The 21,037-nt window shown below is 37.4% G+C and overlaps 2 protein-coding genes and 1 non-coding gene across 3 annotated transcripts; all 3 read left to right on the plus strand.

Annotated features, from left to right (window-relative positions):
• LOC109851427 (protein CWC15 homolog) lies at window positions 5,174–10,855 on the plus strand. Its single transcript, XM_020421554.1, has 7 exons — window positions 5,174–5,307; window positions 5,657–5,763; window positions 6,735–6,785; window positions 6,909–6,996; window positions 8,272–8,365; window positions 10,316–10,422; window positions 10,523–10,855. Exons 1-7 carry the CDS (start codon window positions 5,174–5,176, stop codon window positions 10,644–10,646), a joined length of 705 nt encoding a protein of 234 aa, XP_020277143.1. The 3' UTR covers window positions 10,647–10,855.
• On the plus strand, window positions 11,091–11,171 carry TRNAL-AAG. The gene has a single exon. It is a non-coding gene; the product is annotated as a tRNA-Leu (tRNA).
• Window positions 12,174–21,035, plus strand: LOC109822480. The gene is made up of 10 exons (XM_020388680.1): window positions 12,174–12,633; window positions 12,717–12,815; window positions 12,906–13,051; window positions 14,570–14,742; window positions 14,989–15,097; window positions 15,216–15,529; window positions 16,855–17,262; window positions 18,883–18,967; window positions 19,070–20,497; window positions 20,781–21,035. The coding sequence occupies exons 1-10, from the start codon at window positions 12,587–12,589 to the stop codon at window positions 20,936–20,938; spliced, it is 2,967 nt and encodes a 988-aa protein (XP_020244269.1). The 5' UTR covers window positions 12,174–12,586; the 3' UTR covers window positions 20,939–21,035.

Genomic DNA, 21,037 nt, shown 5'->3' on the forward strand with positions numbered 1-21,037 from the left:
CCCCCCCCCCCCCCCCCGATTTGGGCGGTAGAGGAGGGTAAAGGAGGGTAAAGGGGTGTAATGACATTCTTACCCTCATCAAAACAAATAAAAGGGCTGATGTGTTATTAATATAAAGTCATTTATGTAAATTTACATATATTTACTTCCTTTCACCTTCATTCACCTTACTCAACTCCCAAACAATATATTACAATCCTCTTCCCTTCCCTTCCCTTCCCTTCCCGTTGTTTACATTTCCTTCCCTTCCCTTAGTAAACTCCCAAACACACCATTAATTAAATTCATTTTCAGATGAAAGACAATGAACCCTTGGTTAAATAAACAGACCCATTAATCATGACATCCTCCTTGAAACGTAAAGGTGTAAGGTCATTAATCTATCATGTGACGGTCACACAAGAATTTTCAAAAATATATTCTGATGGTAGTCTTAGTATATAAAAGTACGATGAAATAGCAGATAAATGAAAGTAAATGAAACTCTTTGTGCGCCTTCATTTTATGTTGACCATTAAAAAAACACATCATCAATCAATACTATACTAATAAAACAACAATCTCTGCGATAAAAAAGAAAACAACAACAACAACAACAATCTCTGATTGCATCTTTGATCACTTGTCAAGTTCAAAAGTTTTTATCTATTTAATCTCTCCACTTGAAAATCTCATGACTATTTAGTTTCTCTTAATTGTTAATTCTTAATTTTCTCACCCCATCTTCCTTCTAAATAAATCTTTTATTAATCCCCTCTCCGATGAACCTTTCAACTCCTTGCTCCAATTCCTAACAAAGCATTTATCAAATTCTCATCTCGATGCTCACCATATACAATACACTATTCTATCTTCAAAGATATTATTTCCTATTTCGATTAGTTCCCCCCCTGCCAGGAATGCTTCAAAAATATAGATCATATTCTTCTTTCTATTTGATAATCCTCTTCATAATTTGATTTACAGGTTGAATTTACTTTTTTACGGTTTTGTCTTTGGTAAGGATTGAGTTCTTGATGCATTTTTTTCCCTTCTATTTTGTTACATCTAAAATAATTTGATTTAAACCTCATCGACATAACACCTTAGTATCATGCCGTGTGCATTGCACGGGCGAAAACGAATTAAGCAAGATATTAGGTAAGAGATGTAACAGCCATTGGAAGACTTTCTCGGGGTACGTTCACACGTATGAGGAAGAGATTCAATTTCAAGGTTGCAACATTGAGTCCGTACCAAATTCCACAAGCGGACGTGTTGAATAATGGACGAAAGGTCAAAGTCCAATGTCTTCTACGTAAATCAGTTTTTAGGCTTAATTGCACCTTAAATACCCCCACAGTTTCTCCTACTTACGCACTTTATCCTCTCATCACAAGTAAAAAATGAGGTATCCTAGACGGAATTTTCCGTCTAGAAAAATCAGAATTCCGTCTAGGATGAGTATCCTAGACGGAATTCCGTCTAGAATACGCGTCTAGGAAGTTTCCGTCTAGGATGTAGTATTCTAGATGGACGGAATTCCGTCTAGAATACGCGTCTAGGAAGTTTCCGTCTAGGATGTAGTATTCTAGATGGAAATTCCGTCTAGAATACATCCTAGACGGAGTCTAGGAAGTTTCCGTCTAGGATGTAGTATTCTAGATGGAAATTCCGTCTAGAATACATCCTAGACGGTTTATTCTAGACGGAAGTAAAAACCGTCTAGAATACATCCTAGACGGATCATTCTAAATGGAATTTCGTCTAGAATACGTGATTTTCTACTAGTGTCACTTGTTTATGGCAGCACTTACGTGCCCTAAAAGTTTTTAAAACTTTCGCCTGCATATGTTCACCCGTTTCTTACACTAAGGTTTTTAAAACTTGCACTTAAATACACTAGAATTTTTAAAATTTGGCGCTTTAATATCCTAAAGTTTTTAAAACATACAGGAAAATACCTTCAAGTTTGCATAACTTATAGCATTAATTTAAGCGAATGTTTTAAAAGCGGTAGGGTATTTGAGTGCGAATTTAAAATCTTTAGGGTATTTAGAGCATCTCCAACCCAAAAACTCAAAATGGTGTAGTTTTTACACAAAGTTGATATAGTTTTTACATCAAATCACTATTCCATCACTAACCATTACACCAAATTTTACACCAAAAAAATATTCATTTTATTTACAAACTATAAAATAGGATATAGTTGGAATATTTGATTTGTTATAACAAACTATAAGGGCAAACTTAGGAAAAACCAAAATCTCCATATCTACAGTGCTGCGCAAAATCTGGCGCAACACTGTAGCACCTCATCAAAATGGCGCTGAATTTGCAGTCCGGTTGGAGGAAGATTTGGCGCAGTTTTTGCTCCATTTTGAGTTTTTGGAGTTGGGTTGGAGATGCTCTTAAGCTCGATTAAGCCTTTCTTCCCACTTTTCTTCCTGCCCATAAGAAGGTTTGCAGGTCAAAGTCCTCTCTCTTGGAAGCATCCTTTGTATCTTACATTTAGTGTATGTACTCCTCCAGGGTTGTTGCTAATTTGAAAACTTTATCTTCACAACTTCGCTGCTGCATTCCAAGGAATTCAATAGGGTCGTTGTTAAGGTGGGGGAAACAAACGTACACAAAAAAATTGACTTGATAAAAATACCAAGACTACAGCACAAGTTGAAATTTGAATAATGAGATTACGGGTCAAAGTCCACTCACTTTCCCTTTTGCTTTAATTTTGTGATTTCACATTTGTTCTTCAAAAATATCTAGACGTCTGGCTCCTTTTTATTGGGCCCCCGTTTGCTCGGCCCACGTGCAAGTCGGGCAAGTGGGAACTCATTTCAGAGGTGAAAGTATGTAGGTTGAAGTGAACACGGCACCAAGAAAGAACGTCGTACATATTGATATGGTGCCGTTTGTCAAAAAGTTAAAAGTGAGAGGTTAATGAGACCTAACTCCTTTTTAACTCCGTCAAACACTAAAAATCTATATAAGGGTTAAAGTGAGCTAACACTCTATAATTTACCAAACACAAAATATATAGAAAGGTTAAGCTAACCCCCTCTAGAGGGATTAAAATGAGTTAACCCTTCAAAATGAGGGGTTTACTAATACTCCTATTTAGAAGGATTAAGAGCTAACACCTCTAATTATAAAGAAATAGTCAAAATCCTTGTTATTCTCAAACACCAAAAATGATCATAAGGGTTAGAATAAAACTTATATAACGGGTTAATAATTTAGTCATTCGGATTATCGAATGGATTAAGTATCTTAATCATTCTCCTTAATCTCTTTTTATTAACCCTTTGCCAAACGGGGCCTCAGATTATCGAATGTGCTAAGTACATTAATCATTCTCTTTAACCCTTCTTCCTTAACCCTTTGCCAAACACTAGAGTACGGTATGGTATGATATAATTACCTGAGCCGTCTAGAAGTTTATGCATCTATTTAGGTAATCTTGAGATAATTACCCAAATGACACTAAAAATTGTCGGCAAGTAAATCCTATTATTATTTTTTGTTGATTCAAAGTTCTTTTTTTATCTTAGTTAGGATTAGGGTTAGGAGTTTTGACAGTAAAGGATTATGGTTAGGATTAATCTATGGTTAAGGTTATAGGAAAAATTCCTCACTATTATAGCAAAAGCTAAAGCTCGAGTTAGAATTAGAGGGATGAAATTGTAGTGAGTAATTATTGTGATAATCCTAATCCTAACCCCAATCTTAATCCTGACCCTGACCAAAATCCTATCCTACCCATAATCCTAAACTACATCCAACACTAACTCCACTTCATATTTATTACAATTGGTAATTTTAGAATTATCCGTGCAGATGCTCAGACTGTAAGGTCATCGGTGTTAACTTATTATAGCGTACATTAAGCTACATTAATATAATTAATCCCTAGTACAAACACCAACAATGTTCAAACTTTCGACAGCAAACAGGAGTATTGGTATCTAACTTCGAATATCAGATCTTTCTTAAGTAATAAACTTCTAATTTTGCATCGAAACATTCTTAAAAAGAAAGCTTTTTCTATATATTAGTCCCTAAATATTCAATAATTGCATATTAATCCCTCAAATCCTTTAGGCTCTTGCGAAACGGTCCTTCTATTAGTACTTCAATTAAAAAAAATCCGATTATGATCTGGTTAACTCCTAACCCAACATCTGCAATTACCAAACTACCCCGCACTTTGATGCTTCAAACCTTTTGTGAAGCTCAACTTTGAGTTAGGAATTTTTTTTCCTAGCTAGTGGAGAAGAAGAACTCTATGGCATAGGTTGAGGAACATAATAGAGAGGTAAAATGGTCACTTTGCCTCTAATTATTAGACTCAACATAACATTTCCTTCAAATGTAACATGATTTAACTTGAAAGACTATCTTGCAAGACCCTATAGGATTTGAGGGACTAATATGCAGTTTCGATTTAAGGGACTACTGTGCGACTATTGAAGATTTATACACCACGTAGAGCATGTTCGGGAATTGATTAAATTGGCTTATAAGCTACTTGGATACGTTTGACAAACAGAAAACTTTTTTTTTTTGCTTATAAGCCCAAAAAATATAAGCTGGGTAACCTAGCTTATTTCTTAGTGGGTAACTTAGCTTATTTTTAGTAGTTTATAAGCCACATAGTTTGACCAAGTAAAAGACCTCTATACGTCTTAACATGTAAGAAACATCAAAAGCTTTCTTTTCTCTCTCGCCAACCATTTTTTAGTCATTTTAACAAGAAAGAAAGACTATAAGCCACGCGAGTTTGCCAAACATTATACTATTAAATATATATTATAATCCATTAAATTTAACAAAACACGTTGAATTGTATCCACTACAATTATAAGTCATTCGCAGATTACAAGCGAAATAATCTTTAAGTTGGCAAATATGGAATATGATGAGGTTTTCCCTGTCGGCCAAGGCCTAGCTGGCCCACCAATAAAACAGGCCCACTAATCGCTTCACACTGCTCTCTCGGTCGCGTTCTCTAAGCCATTCGATCTCGTTCGACCGAACGACAGCCCCCGCCTTTCCCTCGAAATTTCTTCCCTCGTGTAAACTTAGAAACTAGAGGGGGGGGGGGGGGGGCGGGGCGGGGGGGGGGGGGGGGGGGGGGGGGGGGGGGGGGGCGGCGGGGGGGGGGGGGGGGGGGGGGGACCTCGAGCGCATGACGACGGCGCTCGGCCCGACGTGGGCCCCGGCCGAAGGGCGGCCAGGACAGGGCCCGGCACCCGCATCTTCGCGCCCCTCGCAGAAGTTCTCGTCCAGGGATCTCGCCGCCCACACCACTCTCAAGCCCAGGTCCGTCCCTCCCGAAACCCTAACCCTAATTTTAACCGTCGGTTCGATTTGTGAAATAAATGATCGTGGATTGGCGTATACCGAGGGGTTTTTTTGGGTGTAGCTGAAGTAAGAGCTAGTAAACCCTAACCCTAACCCTAATTTGGTTCCGTCTGTTCAACGTTATGCAATCATACAAGACATTTATCTTGAACTCGGGGATCTTTTATTAATCAGGAATTTGAGCTTATTTGGGAATTGCTCTTAAATCGTCTAGTTCTTGATTTGGATTGAGGAATTAGAAGGTTAGGCTTACCCTTTGTATGGTACGAAAAGAAAAAAAGTAACCTTGGTGCCTTCACTATTTCAGGAGAGAAGGGCAAGATACCCAAGAGGAGGTTCAGAGGAGGAACCTTCGGGAGGAACTGGAAGAGCGCGAGAGAAGGCACTTTTCTTCCAAGGACAAGTCCTATGCAGGTATTTCCGAGGTTTTCTTTGTTTGTTTATTTGTTCGACTTTATACTTTCTTATTTAAACTCTTATTGTTGGTGTACTCTGTTGTACTGGTGGATTTAAGGGTTTCTGATTATCGTCAAAGATATAGGTCCGAGGAGTGGGGTTCTTGTAATTTCCAACATTTTGGTCTTTCATCTGTTTGCTTATTTGTTGTAGTTTTGTATTATGGGTTATGAATGTCACTAGATACTTTGTCACTTGCCTTTTCCCTCTTGTTCTATTTCCACAAGCTTTACTCTTTGGGTTCCTTTCACGAGCTTTTCCTGCTCGTGTTTCCTTGGTTTTTAGGCCTTTATGGAACATTCGAGAGCATTATAGTTTTTTTTTCAAGTTCGGTGTTGCTTTGATTGTTTCCCTTAAGTTGGGCTTCTTTGTTCACCCTACTCTTTGCTGTTTTTTGGTTCCTAGATGGATTACGGAAGATAGAGATCAAAAGAAAGGTTGTAGTGGAATATCTTCAATGTCCTTTTCCTTTTTGACTTGTAATCTTTATATAAGTTTATAGCTCAACTATATACATACGCACTAATAATAACTATAATTATATGTGTTTCTTTTCGTGATGTTGTACTAGCTACGAGTTAATTGATTATGTCCTTTCAGTTGGGCTTCTTTTTTGAGCATTATACTGTTTCTGATATTTGGGTCATAAATGGATTGCGGAAGAAGGAGATTAAAAGAAAAGTTGTAGTGGTCCCTTTCCTTTTTTATTTGTAATCTTTATATAAGTTTGTAGCTCAGCTGTATACACACATACTAATAATAATAACCAGTTATGTGCGTGTCTTTTCGTGATGTTCTACTAGGTATGAGACAAAAACTGTGGGCTCTTTTTTAAAATAAAAACTAAACTGCCCTTGTTTTGATCTTTGATCTGTTGTCGTTACTCTGTAGTTGTCTGTCAATTAAATTGTCTATTGGTTTGGTTGCAGAAGATAGAGATCGCAGGAAAGGAGGCAGTACTGGGCATCTTCTTTTGGAAGGTAAGTGTTCTTTTTAGATATTCAGAAACATAATCATCTAGTTTCCACGGCATCTTCCTCATTTGTCACTGCAATAAGATGCTACTAATTCATGATTATTTTCTCCTTCATCATTTTCTGCAGGGACAAAGAGAGAGGTTGAAGAGCGGATTATTGCACGAAATGTGGATGCTGATGACTCAGATGTGGATGTGAAGAGTGACGATGAAAGGTTTGTTCTGACACTTATCTGATCGAATAGTAGACTATTATTACATTTTATGATCGGTTTTAGATTCTTAATACGCTTTAAGAGATATCATACTTTCTTTATTTTTCAGTGTTCTATACTTGATAGGTTGATCTTCTAATTTACTATGGTGCCCGTTCACTTTGTTGGCTGCCTAACTGCTCTATCATAACGTTTTAGCAGCAGGAGGGGTTGGTGATGTCCATCTACTGGCTGAAGAAGCATATATTAATCCTACCCAGGAGTTGAGGATAGGTCACTTCTGCTTACGCTATCCCTAAAACCAATCCCCCCCCCTCCAATTATTGTCATACCCTGTACTCCATGAAGTAACCCTTGGACGGGTATGTAATACAAAGGAAAGGATCTATTGAAAAACTGTTTATTATGGGGACATGTGCAGATATGCCAATATATGGATAGGATATATAACAAGATCTTACTAGTTGGGTTTGTAGGGTGCGAACTTTATCGTTTAAATAGTCAACTTAAAAGCACTGGAAAAATCATTTTTGCCTCAAAGATAGGTATCATTTTGTATAAGAAATTTATGGAGCAGAGGAAATTACCAATATATGGTGTTAACATTTAGGCTTAGAGTCGATTTAGAAGATCAACTAATCAGATTAAACATGTTAATGCCTCTACTTTGTCACAATTCAGTCGCCCTTTTTTCATGAAGTATAAAAGAAGAAGCACCAATATGAGGTGAAACCAGGCCAGTCTTTTCTAAATGTGATTTTAATTGCTTTTGTGGTTGTGGAAATCTTTCTTTTGTAATAATTTACTGTCTAATATGAGAAGGGATGCATACATTTCAAATACATGAGTAGAATTTAACAAGTGTTATAAAAAATATCTACTTTCTCCTGGAGGCATGCTGCTTATTTTATGAGTTCCCAAGTAGTTCAAGAATTTTATAATGTCATATGTATGCTCCTCGTGGCAGAAACAGCTTTATGCATATCTCATTATTCATGCAATTTTATTTGTTCATTCAGTTAATAAGTTTGCAAACACGGTGAATGCATTAAAATAACTCTTCAGTGCTTGTAGTGTAATAGTACTGTTTGCTTCACTTGTTCCATATGCTTAAAGTTGTACAACTTACTGTTTTAGGTGTGTCAACCTGATTATTTATCCCTTGACTATCTATTTTCACCTTCTGATGTTATCTATTTGTTTCGATTTTTTGTAAATGGCTTATCAGTTGATATGCTTGTTCCTTTGTACTGAAGCTCATTTTTTTGTGATTAGTGATGACGATGATGAAGACGAAGATGACACTGAAGCCCTACTGGCTGAACTTGAAAGGATTAAAAAAGAACGAGCTGAGGAGAAACTTCGGAAGGTACATTTCGTTTTTCATGGATGCACTATACCTTAGTTTTTGTCCTATTCCTTCCATATTTTCTTCTAAATATGTTTTGCATCTTCAGAAGAAATGTTGGATAATACCTGATAACTCAATCACATAAAACTTTAGGGAGGGGAGTTCATCCTATGGTTTTCAAGGAATACAAATCTTTGGGCAAAGTTTAGTTAGGCTAATTTCTTTTATTGTGAAATAATTCAATAAGGATCCAGGTCCTGTTATAGTTAGCGTTGTATATTACGAATTTTGGGGAGTGTCTGCGCTGTGGAGGATACCTGATTTAACCTGAAAATAGTGCAAACCTCTTGCTTCCTGTGGTCAAGTTATAGAAAATCGTGCAGACGTATCTTACATTTCTGCAATTAAGTGAGGTAGAAATTTATATCGTCATATCCAATGTTTTAAACAGCCTCCGCCTAGTCTGCCTAGGCCTAGGTGGTACAATGGCCGCCTGCATAGCAGTTAGGTGGTACCTAGGCTGCCCACCTAGGTTTCTAGAGCGCCTAGGGAGCGTAGTCCGCCTACATGGACTGCACCCTTTAGGCATTCATTGCGATTTCCTCCATTGCAGCCTCCACATCCTCCAACCTCCTCAAAACTCTAACTATGAACACCTTCTCTATCTCTCCCGACCTTCAACAAAACCTCCTCCGCCATGACTTAAGAAATCTGCCTAGGTGACATAGCTATCAGTCCAACACCTAAGTTTTCTATAATATCAGCATTTATTATCAGTAATTGTAATTAAAAACTAATAGGAAAATGCCTAGGCTGCATCTAGGCTTCCGCCTAGGCTCTAGGCGTCTGGTCCAATGCCTAGGCCGCGTAGTGCTTTCAGTAACCTTGGTCATATTGCTCTTAGGAGCGGAACATATCACCTTCATGTCACATGCTCAGATTTATTATGGATATTTGCTCGTTGTACCTCTAGCTTGAACAGAAAAGCTGAAAAGCATTTCTAATGGTCTTAAGCAAATAATTCAGGGAGGAAACAGTCAGCACGCGTGGCTGAATCAAGTTGTGTCTTAGTAACCAAAAAGCATTAGAATCAAACTATCCTTGGGGAAACACTTCTCTAGATGTCTAGAAGCAGCATAAGAAGCTCCATATTTACTTACGGATAGAAAATCTTAACACTATTTCAAATAAAAGCATGTCCACAGTTGATGCTTATTTACTAATTCTGGATTAGGGTTCTTATTTGTCCAAATGCAGATTTACCAGTTGCATGTCCCCTTCTGTGCATCAGTGGCAGCATCCAGAGTCTGTTTGTGTCCAATTGCTATTTACTGCTCTTGTCTATTCTTCTCTACTTGTTATTCCTATTGAATTTATGATGTTTATAAGTTTATGTTTATTTCTTGGACGCATGATCATGGAATTTGAACCAAGGCCTCAATGAACTAGACATTTGGTAAACTGATTCTGTGGCACTTGATAGTTGAGCAGTTATTTTAGTTTAGTTTTGGCCTTGTGCTAGATTGCTGTAACCTCTCAAACAGAAACTTTCTTCTTGCATTATCTGGTACTTAGTTTAAAATGCGGTTGTGGGGGAATATCTTGCTTTGAAGTCTTTCTGCATTGGAGTAACTTCCCTGGTTTCTTGGACAAGCAAATTATCCGAAGTTGTACATTGTACATTCACATTGAATGTTGAAGATCTAGAGCTGTTTGAGCTGAAAAACTAGTATCTCCTGCTAGGCACACTTTAAATGTATATTAGCATTTCTGTGCACCTTTAACTGGCCCATTGCTTGCCTCATCTATTGACCAACCCAAAATGATAAGATTAAAAAGAACGAGGTAAATTGAAATGTTGAAAGAAAGGGAACTTTCATTTTGTAAGTATCACAAGTTCATCCTCTTCTCATAGTTTTGAATTTGATTACATCCGGTAATGTAGTTTATCTGTTAATATGTTAACAGGAACGCCAACAACAAGAAGAAGATCTTAAGGCCAAAGAGGCTGAATTGATGCGGGGAAATCCTCTAATCAATATTAATAATGCTGCTTCCTTCAGTGTCAAGAGAAGGTAACTCAGTCAAATTTAACAATTGTTTATATTGGCTGGATTCTGACCCTACAAGGTTTCCTATATAGCTCTTGTTTTCTTATAATTTCTGATGTTGTAGGTGGGATGATGATGTCGTCTTTAAGAATCAGACTCGTGGTGAAGCGAAGGCCCCAAAACGTTTCATAAATGATACTATCAGGAGTGATTTTCACCGCAAGTTTCTGCAGAAATACATGAAATAGTTCTTTCTAGGGAGCGGTCTCGCGGATGTTTTAATTGTCATGTTTGCTTTTGTATCGTCATCAAGCTTTACATGTAATGATACCATCAGGAGTGATGTTCTAATTCTATGATTGGATATGCTTGGATGAGTTTATTTTACTCGCCGTGAGATATGTTTATTTGCTGTCTTTTCATTTAATGTTAAGTTGATAGAAGTGGACATGCTGAAGCTCCGAGAGGTTTCAATCTCAAGTGCGTTCTGCGCAGGATCAATTTTATTTTTCTTTTTCTTCTTTCTCAGATAACTTTCAAATGCGTATGGAGGAATATATTACCAGTGGTTTTCCCTGTAGTTGGATCTTGCTGTATCTGAATTAGTTCATTCACCGCTGGTGACTGTAATGCGGCATTTTTTCCTTAAGCTTTTAGTTTTTCATCGTTACTGGCTTTTTAAAATATCAATTGTTGAGATGGCCGAGTTGGTCTAAGGCGCCAGATTAAGGTTCTGGTCCGAAAGGGCGTGGGTTCAAATCCCACTCTCAACATATACATTTTTCCTTTTTGGAAAATAATTCCAAAAAAAGGACGAACAAACATACATTTTTCCCTTTCCGGCAAAAAATTTCCGAGAAAGGACAAATAACATTTTCCCAAAAGGTCAAACAAACAATCCCTTTTTGTCTTTAGATCTGAATGAAACTCAAACCTTTAAATATAGAAGAACGTGAGTTTATATGTTTTTCTAATCATTTAGAGCTGAATTTGCTAGCACTTTAATACCTTACAGTTTCCCTTGCTTTCACTTGTTTTTGGCAATACTTATATTTCTTGAACTCTATAAAAGTTATACCTTAGTATCTTATATTATAACCCATCGCGGGTGTTTTAGAGGTTTCGATATGACTCCTCCGGTATTGGGTTTAATTATGGACTAGATTATAAAAAAAAATCTTATATTATGCAAATATGATAATTTTGGTCTGAATTTTCCTATTCCGGCACTCACAAACTATTTTTAGAACTTTTTAGCCATTAACATCCGTTGAATTTATTGTACTTTGGTTTTAAACAATTCTAAAATAAACTTGTGAGTGCCACGTAGGAAAAAATCAGAGCTAAATTCTCATTCTTGCATAACATAAAATATTAAAGTACAACTCTTCGAAACTTCAAGGTATTTAGGTGCTGCCAATAACAATTAAACTGTAAGTAAGTGCATGTTAGAGAAAAGTGTAAGGTGTTTAAGTGCAAATTAGCTTTTATACAATGGATACAAATCCAAATTCTTCGACGTAACAAATTGTTATATAAAGTCCTCAGTAACAATATGCAGTTCTCTGATATAGAGGACCTATAGAAGGCTAGAAGTCTAGAACTAGGTAAATCATAAGTAAATCAAGGATTAAGGTTATAATTGCAATGTGGCGTAACGAAGTGGGCTACCCATTAATTAAGCAGCAAGTGGCACTAAATTAGCAACTATTTGTTGCCCAAAGGATTTATTCCAAAATTTCCTATCCGTTTTCTCTCTCTAAATTCTCTTTCTCTCTCTACTTATAATAATAGTCGACGACGACAGAACCCACCCGCTCTTTTCTCTCTCCTCTCCGATCGGAAAGGGGGAACAAATATCAAACCAACAAAAAACCCTAATTCTCTAGAAATCCCCCAAATCTTTCAAATTTTTTCGCCCTCGCCCTCTTCCAAACCCTAATCGATAATTTCGCTGTGGAATTCAAGAATTAGATGTTGAGATTCGCCCCCCCTTCTTCTTCAGTTCGATCCTAGGGTTTCAGATCGATTAATGGTTTTGCGTAAACTTTTTCAGATACAACGCGCTAGAATCTTGAATTGTCACTTCTTAGGCTCGACCTGTCATTTTGATTTTTTGCGCTGTTGAATGCCATTAGAGTTTTAGTTCGTAGCTGAATCCTGTCGTTTTTAGTTTCTCGCTTTAGGAATGAGTTCAGAGATCGAGGATAAGGTGTTCCTGCCCGAATCTCAAAAGTAAGCATTTCATTTTGGGAGTTTTTCTTTTAGTTGCTTATGCTATTGCGACGTTAACCAGTTTATTGAGTGCTTGGAACCAGGAGCTCGAGGGTATCATATTCTAGAGATTTTCTGCTGTCTTTGAGCCAGTTGGAAGCTTGCAAGAAGTTACCTAGTGGGTTCCATCCATCGTTCCTCAGGTATGAATTGGTTTCAAGAAATATTGAACATTTTGCGATGGAGTCTTTCTAAGTGAAATTGGGCTTAAACTTACATTTTTATTTGGGCAGTGAGCTTGGAGATGATAGTAGCTCGGGGATTGATCGGCAAAGAAATTTAGGGACATACGTACGAAGAAACCAGGGGAGATGGGATAGCCAGTCCTCTGGATCGAGCGACAAAGATGGGGATTTGCAATCTGATCGGGATACTGTAGGTTCGTTCGCCGTCACTAACTACTGATGTTTAATTTCTGGAAAAATGTATTGGGATCATGTTCTCAGCTGATTATAGAACTGTCCTATGCTTTGTGGAGCTTTTCTGATTTATAGAAGCTGTTGTGGTGATGATTGTTGCACTTATCTTCGAAAAATACAAACCTTGCCTGTTTAGATATGAGAGTCGGGAAGAAGTTATAATAGAATAATCCTATATTAATGCCTGGAGACAACATATATCTCTCCCTCGTAATGACATGGCAGAGTTTTCGTTTGAATATCTATGAGGACATTTCCTCTTTCTGACATCTGAACTCTAATTTTCCTATTATTATTTCATGATCCAATTATTGAGTGTGATCTTCAACCCCTAGCTCCTAACAGAAATAGAAACTAACAAGAATAACCAACCATTATCACTGTCTAGTTTGCACTTGCTTTTGGTTAAATATTTGCTAACTGTTGGTCCATAGTATTCATATCATGTTTGAGGATACCTACCCCATTTTTTGAACTATATTTATGTAGGCTTCTCTGATTACCTTCAAGAATTAAAATGGGCATATCCGTCATACTATCCAGAACATGAGAATGTGTTTATTTCCTTATTGGTACGTCAAGCTGATACTTGGATCTAGGACTGAACACTGAGTTAGAACTTTTGTTAACAGATTTTTATGATGTGAGGTTCAAGTCCTGTTTGGAATGGACCTGAAGTCATCTATATCTTTGCATAGCCGAACTTTATGATGCAGATTCGTTATTGCAGTTTAAAACTTTTTAATACCAAATCCCTTAATACGTAACTCCTCTCTCTCTGAACTACAAACCTGTCCTCTCTCTCTCTCTCTCTCTCTCTCTCTCTCTCTCTCTCTCTCTCTCTCTCTCTCTCTCTCTCTCTCTCTCGTAACTCCTCTCTCTCTGAACTACAAACCTGTCCACTCTCTCTCTCTCTGCACTACAAACCTGTTCATTCCAGTCTCTTATTTCCACTTTAACCTAGCCTTTCTGTGGGTCACTTGTTTGTGCTCCAACTGGTGAATATATTTGTATGTTTTTTTTGTTCTTTACTAGCTCAGCCAAGGAATATTTCTCATAAATTCCCAAAAGCCACATTTACAAGACCATGCCAAAAGCAATAAAGATATTGATGATACTATGATGTAACTGTAAACATAGCTGTTCAAATCCTTCAGATGCATGTGAATAAATTGTATGGTACAACTCAATTTGGGCCTCAGTCCAAATTGATTCGACTCAAAATCAACAAGTAGGATGTATTCTATTATACTATATTCATTGATTACCTTGAGAGGTGGAGGTCAGGGCCTAGAAGTATTAAGTGCTGACCCATCATAGCCCTATTATGTTGATTGATCCTGTTGTGTTGTTTGGTTCACATTTCCATTTGGTTGTTGATTTCCTCTTTATCACATGCTTATTAACTGATATTTAGTTGCCGTTATAATGACTTTAATTGACAGTTTGCTGTCTTATGATATCTTTGACTCATGCAGATTCTGATAGGCAATTTGCTCGACGTTATCAGCAAAATTCAGAGCATGACGGGCTATTGGGAAGTGGTGCATTTCCTAGACCTACAGGATACTCAGCGGGAAAGGCTCGAGTAAATGGCCCTTATCAACTTAATAGGAGCACTGAACCTTATCAGCCTCCACGACCATATAAGGTTTTGTTGCGATTACTGGTGTAACCTTTCATTGGATTTTTCTTCTTGTCTTCTTTACTTCCTGCCAGTTGTCTTTTTCTCTGATCTTTCCTAGAGAACTGAGTTTTTAGTTTATTTGTTATTTATTATTGCTAATTTATTTTGAGCCAGTATGTCTGAAGTAGTATCCTGCCCCCCAACAGAAGCTTAAATTGATATCTTGAGTGCTAATTCCTCTCTGTAACTGGATCATGATTTTACTTCCAGGCCATTCCTTATTCGCGGAAAGATAATACTGATTCATATAATGATGAAACATTTGGGTCTAGTGAATGTTCAGGTGAGGACAGAGCAGAAGAAGAAAAGAAGAGAAGAGGTATTATTTTTGTGGTTACCCACCAGATCTTCTCTGCAAGTATTTTTGTTATCTTGTTTATATAAGATCTCAAGGAAACTTCAGCTTACTGAAGTGCCCTCTCCCCTTTTTTATGTAGAATCATTTGAGTTAATGAGGAAGGAGCAACATAAAGCATTGCAACAGAAGCACAAACAGGGTCTTGATAATCATAAAGAAAATCTTGATACTGATATCAGTGCACTATTAGCGAATTCTGCAGATGAAAATAGCATGAGTAAAAGCAAGTCAGATGAACCTGGAATAGCTTCCCTCTCCCGTACTAATTCTTCTAGTTCTAGTTTACACATACAAGCTCCAGCATCGAGGCCACCCGTTCCACCTGGTTTTAGAAGTTCTTTAGTTGACAAAAACCTTTCTGTCCAATGTTCAACTACTTCCCTTACATCTGAGGTAACTTATGGAATTGCTTAACAGTTACGTTTTTTTTCCTTATAGCATACTAGACGTAGAAATGAGTTAGTAAATTGAAGAATCATATTTGATGTTTATTTTTGAGGTTCTACTTTATAGGATCTCTTGTATCTAGTGGCTTCCCACAAAGTACTAAAGATTCAAGTATACAAACATTAAACTGGTTTCACAGCGACCATTTTGTCATGATTTCCTTTGTTCTATTACATTATCGGTTAAGCTTCAACCTGCACGCTTTAAGTGTTCTAAGCTTAAATATGCCTATCTTTATGGTATTACGAAGTGTTGAGCATGATCATGCTTGAAGATTGATCTTGGAAGATTTACGTGATGTGCCGTTGAAGGATAACTTTTTAATTAAGTTCTCTTTTATGTGTCAATTTAATTCCTCATGGAAATCCAGTGGGATTTGAAATGTCCATGTCAGCTTTGTTTTCCTTATGCTTATTTGTTGAGGCATGAATCATTTTATTGTAGATGAATTGAGAAGGAAACTATCGTATCTTGTTTTCGCCTGATCGTGGGAAGAAATGTCACTTAATTTCATAGCATCATCATCTTTTCTATTACATTTTAAAATTAGATTTGACAAAGGTTGTTGACCGAAATATGAGATTTTTAGAGATTGTTCCTTCTATGAGTTTAAAGCACAGATAAACAAGTATAGGTTTTCCTACCTATTAAGTGGCTTCAAGGATTTATAAGTGCCCCCTTCCCCATAGTTTCTTTAGTCAAGAATTTGCTGGCAATTTAAAAGGTTGACAGCTAATCTTATAATTTGATTGATCTCCATGGAGTTCTTTAGACGCATAGCTTGAGCACATTTTAATGTGAAGCTTAGTTGCTTTTGTTGGTGATTCTTCATAATTACTGATTGTACTGTTTACCCGATAAATTTGGTTATATTACAACTGATAGATGGCATCGTAGATGGCAGAGGAAGTTGGTTCTTCAATTCTGTCAACTTATTTTGCAAAGAAGTTTCTTATACTTATTGATTTCTGATTAATGGTCTTCAATTCTTCTTCACCCTTGTTAATATATGAGCTGCAGTTAGGTATAAGTCTTAAACCAAGCAAGGACTTACATTCCAGCAGAGTTGGGTCAGTTAAATTCCACAATTACAGTCTTTTATTCCGTTTTCTTCCAGTTCATGGATTTGTGTCGCAATTTGCATATTTGTTTGGGTATTAAAATTTGTGGTGCTTAAAGGTTATGAACGGATTCGTTTCTTTATTGCTGTGTATATATGAAATATATTTCTTAACTATAGATTCTCAGTAAACTGCTGATACTTTACTCAGGGGAATACTATAATTGGGAGCAAACATTCTCTTAACATCATGGATAATAATCAGGATAACATCTGCATACCAGCTGCTTCTACACCTGTAAACTTGGGTGAAAGTGCACCCAAGGTTTCTTATCAATTGTCGATTGATGCAAATGAAAAGCGTACGGTTCCCATAATTGGTGCCGAAGTTTTGAAGCCTTCGGCAGATTTTGAAAAAACGTCAAGTAACGCAGCTGTGCAGGAAGCCAGTCAGGTTTGGGAAGATGATTTTGTTATCATGAATGACTCCTCATGCAAGAAAGGGCCCACATGTGAAAGAATAAATGCAGTTAATCAAGACAGCACTACAACAATTCTCGAAAAATTATTTAGCAGTGCGTTATCAAAAAATTATGCAAGTTCGCCTAATAGTCTTGAGGTATATTCCCTTTGCTAATGGCATTTCCCACACTTACAGATTTGCTATACTATTATATTCACATATAGCAATTTGCTTGTCTAATACTTCTGTTGTCTGCTGTGTAGTTATTACTTTCTGTTCTTGGAATATTCACACTACTGTGTATGCCTATGAGAAATGCTTGAATATAAATCTGATTGCACTCACCATAATTGAAGATGTGAGTTAAAACACAGGATTTATGGGGTTGACAATGACCAGGAAAAAAAATTATAATAACTATTATTTAGTCAAACCTTGTAGATTGGAGTCTGCATGTATGATCGGGTCATAATGAAATGTATACATCTCTGACAATATATAGTTATTGTTTCATAGGAGGTTCAATTCTAAGAGAGTGATATCGCCTTGATAAGGGGTTCAAGTGAGCTGAAGTCAACCTCATATTTTGGTATGTGGATTCTTCTTTGAGAAGCATAGGCAACTCAACAGGTGTCTTTCAATGAAGGCTACAGGGCTATTATGCGAATGTCGGGGCCTACCTTAATGATCATGTAGATTAGGTTCAACCAACCAAGCTGTAACCCTCCAATGAATTGAGTATGAAACTGAGAAGGTCTGGTATAGGAATTGTGTCCATGTGGGCTGCATTGTGAACCAAAGAGCCATGATAAAGCAGTCATACATCCTGTTCCTCTCCTTTGCCTACACACATCATAACCCCCAAATCTTTACTTTTGTTACTGGCTACCACTTTTACTGGAACAAAGTTAGAATTAGTCTTCTGGATTAATCCTGCCTGTTTGTATTATTTGTTTGATTTTGACGAACTATCAAACTGTATTCAGGGTTGTTGAACATGTCCAAAACTTATGTCACAACTTCTCTGGAAAGTTTGAGAAGAGGAGAGAAGTTGGTGTAGCCTTTGAACTGCCTCAAGAATTGTTATGTTGGCATTTTGAAAGTGCGTTGAATGTATTTTAAAGAAAAATATATAAAAAAAGAAATTACACTGTTGCTGGAAATTTTTAATCCATAATGATATCAAATGGAACTCTGTAGGTGAACTCATAGATCAAACCTGCTGGCTTATTTTTCCGAAGAAGTCCTTGAACCTAGCTCTGGAGACTAGAAGCTAGTGATGATGCATATTTTTTAGGATAACACCATGTAGATGGTTTTATTCTGTTTTGCTGCCTCAAGAAACTCTTTTGTGTATTATTTTTATTTATCAAGATGTTGAGTATCTTTCTTGCAAATATAAGAGCTACTTTTTGATATTCATCGTCTTCTGCAAATTGATCGGCACCATGCTGTTGTTCAAATATCGTGTTTCTTGTTATAGTCAAAAGCTAAAATGCTTCATTTGAAATTATAATATTTATTGCCGACATATAAAATAACCATGCTAAGTTACTTCAGTCATTACTTGCCTAAGAATATATGGTTTGGAAGTGAAGCTGGTTGGTCAGTGCCTCTACCTGGTTGTCAATCGTTTTGCAATGATTTTGCCTTGTATATTCTTCTCTGTACAGAGAACTAGCTTGGATATTAGTTTTATATTGTTCTATTTTTCAATAATTCTTGATATATGTGATGTCATACATATTTTGTGCCCAACCTGCTATTGAATTTCAGCATCAAGGTGTTAAAGCTGACAAGGAAAAATGGGATCCTGTGTTATCTGAATCTTCCATGTCTGCTCATTGGTTTTCTGAAAATGGTAAGCTGCAGTACATTTGCAACGTGTAAGAACCTCAAACCATCTGTTCTACCATCTGCTCTTCTAAGGTAAACTAACCAATCTGCTCCCGTTTCCTTGTAGAGAAAAAATTTGAGGATTTTTCATCCAGAGAGTTGCTCTCTTTAATTGTCAGTAATGAGAAATCAGGTTCGCTGGTGTCTACAGCTGATGAAAAGGCTGGTCAAAACATCCCGCTAAAGTTGACTTCTGAAAGTGTTGTTAATCCATCGAAACTCCCAACAATCCCTGTAACATGCTCAGTTACTTCTGTTCCTGAAAATTGTTCCTTGAGTGATAAAAAGAGCCCAAATTCGACTGTGCTCACGTGCGAGGATCTTGAGCAGTCCATCTTAGCTGAGGTGAAAATTACCAAACCAGATCAGCATCACTCTGATCAGGGAGGTTGGATTCCAGCTGATGGTAAATCTGAAAGAATGAAAGCTGTTATTGATGACCGTGCATCAAACCATCTCCTTTCTTTGTTACAGAATCGAACAGGCTTGGAAAATTCAATATCTTCTTGCCCGCTTGGTATTGAATCTGCTGACAGCTTTTGTGGCTCTAAAGTAAAGCCTCTTTTTGATCATATTTCTGGTAACACTGCTGTTAAAATTCCTGAGAAGGTCAGTAGCTCTGAGAAGACACTTACACTTGAAGCATTATTTGGGGCATCATTTATGAATGCTCTGCATTCAGCAGAAGCCCCAGTCTCGGCTCAGAGAGGTTCAGTTGACACAGTAAATAACACTGAAGTTATGCAACCTCATGGAGTGTCTCTTGTTGAGGCCGTAAAACCCGCTGACATGGGTACTGAGGAGGAAGAAGCTGGGGAAATTCAACTGCCAGAGGAAGATAGTCTAATTACTGTTAGTGATACTGTGAATGCTGTAACCACTGACCCTTTCTCTTTCAACAATGTGCATAAACCTGAGGTATTCTTGCCTGAAAACAATAATGTGGAAAATAATGATAAATTTATTAATGCTATCTTCAGAGACAAAGAAAGATTAAGGAAACATGTTTCAGATGTTCCAGTTCATCTTCAGAAGGAACCATTAAAGATGGTTGATCCTAGTGATCTTTATCGTCAATTACATGGTAGACCATCTTCACACTTTCCTCATCAGATAGATCAATCAAGGCCTTTGTTTCCCCCACTGGATCATCCTTTTCATATCAATCCTCAGATGAAGTTAGCAGGTCAAAATGGCATGCATCATGATCCTCACCTTCCTTTTCATGAGAATCTTATTCCTCGGCAAGATTTCAACCATGCGGGTGCGCCGAGAGTGGATCCTGCAGCTTTTCATTATTCTATGTTACAGAACATGCCAGCTCCAGCGAATTTTCATCCGCATCATCCGATGCAGAGCTTGCCAAGAGGTTTACCGCCATCTTATCCAATGAATCACACACCTGGGTACATGCATGAGATGAACACTATGCACAATTTTTCTTTACATAACCGACAGCCGGATTATAATGGCGGCCCAGCAATGGGATTACGTGGTAAATTTCTTTCTTTATTGGTGTCAGTTTTTCTGTTCTTGAAACTTTTTGCGTTTACTTTACGTGGTTCTCCGGAGTCTCTGTTGACTGCTGCCTCAAAACGTCCTTAAGCAGCAGAACTGAAAATTGGACTTATAGATGCATTACTTGGCATATTCTTTCAATGTCATGGTAGATAACAACTTATATAGATTCTTTTGCTATTTAAGAAAAACTGTCCTCTTCATGACTTCACTCTCTGTTTTCACCTACCAGCTCTACCAATGTTTTTCACTGTTTGCAGGGCCTGTTGTCGGTGGTGGTGTGGGCGCTCACCCAGAAGCTCTTGAAAGGTTGATTCAGATGGAGATGAGAGCTAATTCGAAGCACCTCCAACCTCCAGTTGGTCACCACATTCCTGGAGTTTATGAACCTGAGAACATAAATTTCAGGTATAGGTGAATTCTTAAGTAAGCTGCTCATGTGTGAATTTCCTGTAGTATACAGAATGTGTACTTTTTTCCAGCGTGTATTCTCCTAGTCCTTCCCATCTCCTTCCCA

The sequence above is a fragment of the Asparagus officinalis genome, chromosome 8 (genome assembly GCF_001876935.1).
Source record: "Asparagus officinalis chromosome 8, Aspof.V1, whole genome shotgun sequence".
Lineage (NCBI taxonomy): Eukaryota > Viridiplantae > Streptophyta > Magnoliopsida > Asparagales > Asparagaceae > Asparagus > Asparagus officinalis.

Coding starts and splice junctions, on each gene's coding strand:
- LOC109851427 (XM_020421554.1), top strand. CDS start 5,174: ATGACGACGGCGCTCGGCCCGACGTGGGCCCCGGCCGAAGGGCGGCCA. Junction 6,997..8,271: donor GTGAAGAGTGACGATGAAAG/GTTTGTTCTGAC, acceptor TTTTGTGATTAG/TGATGACGATGATGAAGACG. Junction 8,366..10,315: donor CTGAGGAGAAACTTCGGAAG/GTACATTTCGTT, acceptor ATATGTTAACAG/GAACGCCAACAACAAGAAGA.
- LOC109822480 (XM_020388680.1), top strand. CDS start 12,587: ATGAGTTCAGAGATCGAGGATAAGGTGTTCCTGCCCGAATCTCAAAA. Junction 17,263..18,882: donor GTTCGCCTAATAGTCTTGAG/GTATATTCCCTT, acceptor ATTGAATTTCAG/CATCAAGGTGTTAAAGCTGA. Junction 20,498..20,780: donor CCCAGCAATGGGATTACGTG/GTAAATTTCTTT, acceptor CACTGTTTGCAG/GGCCTGTTGTCGGTGGTGGT.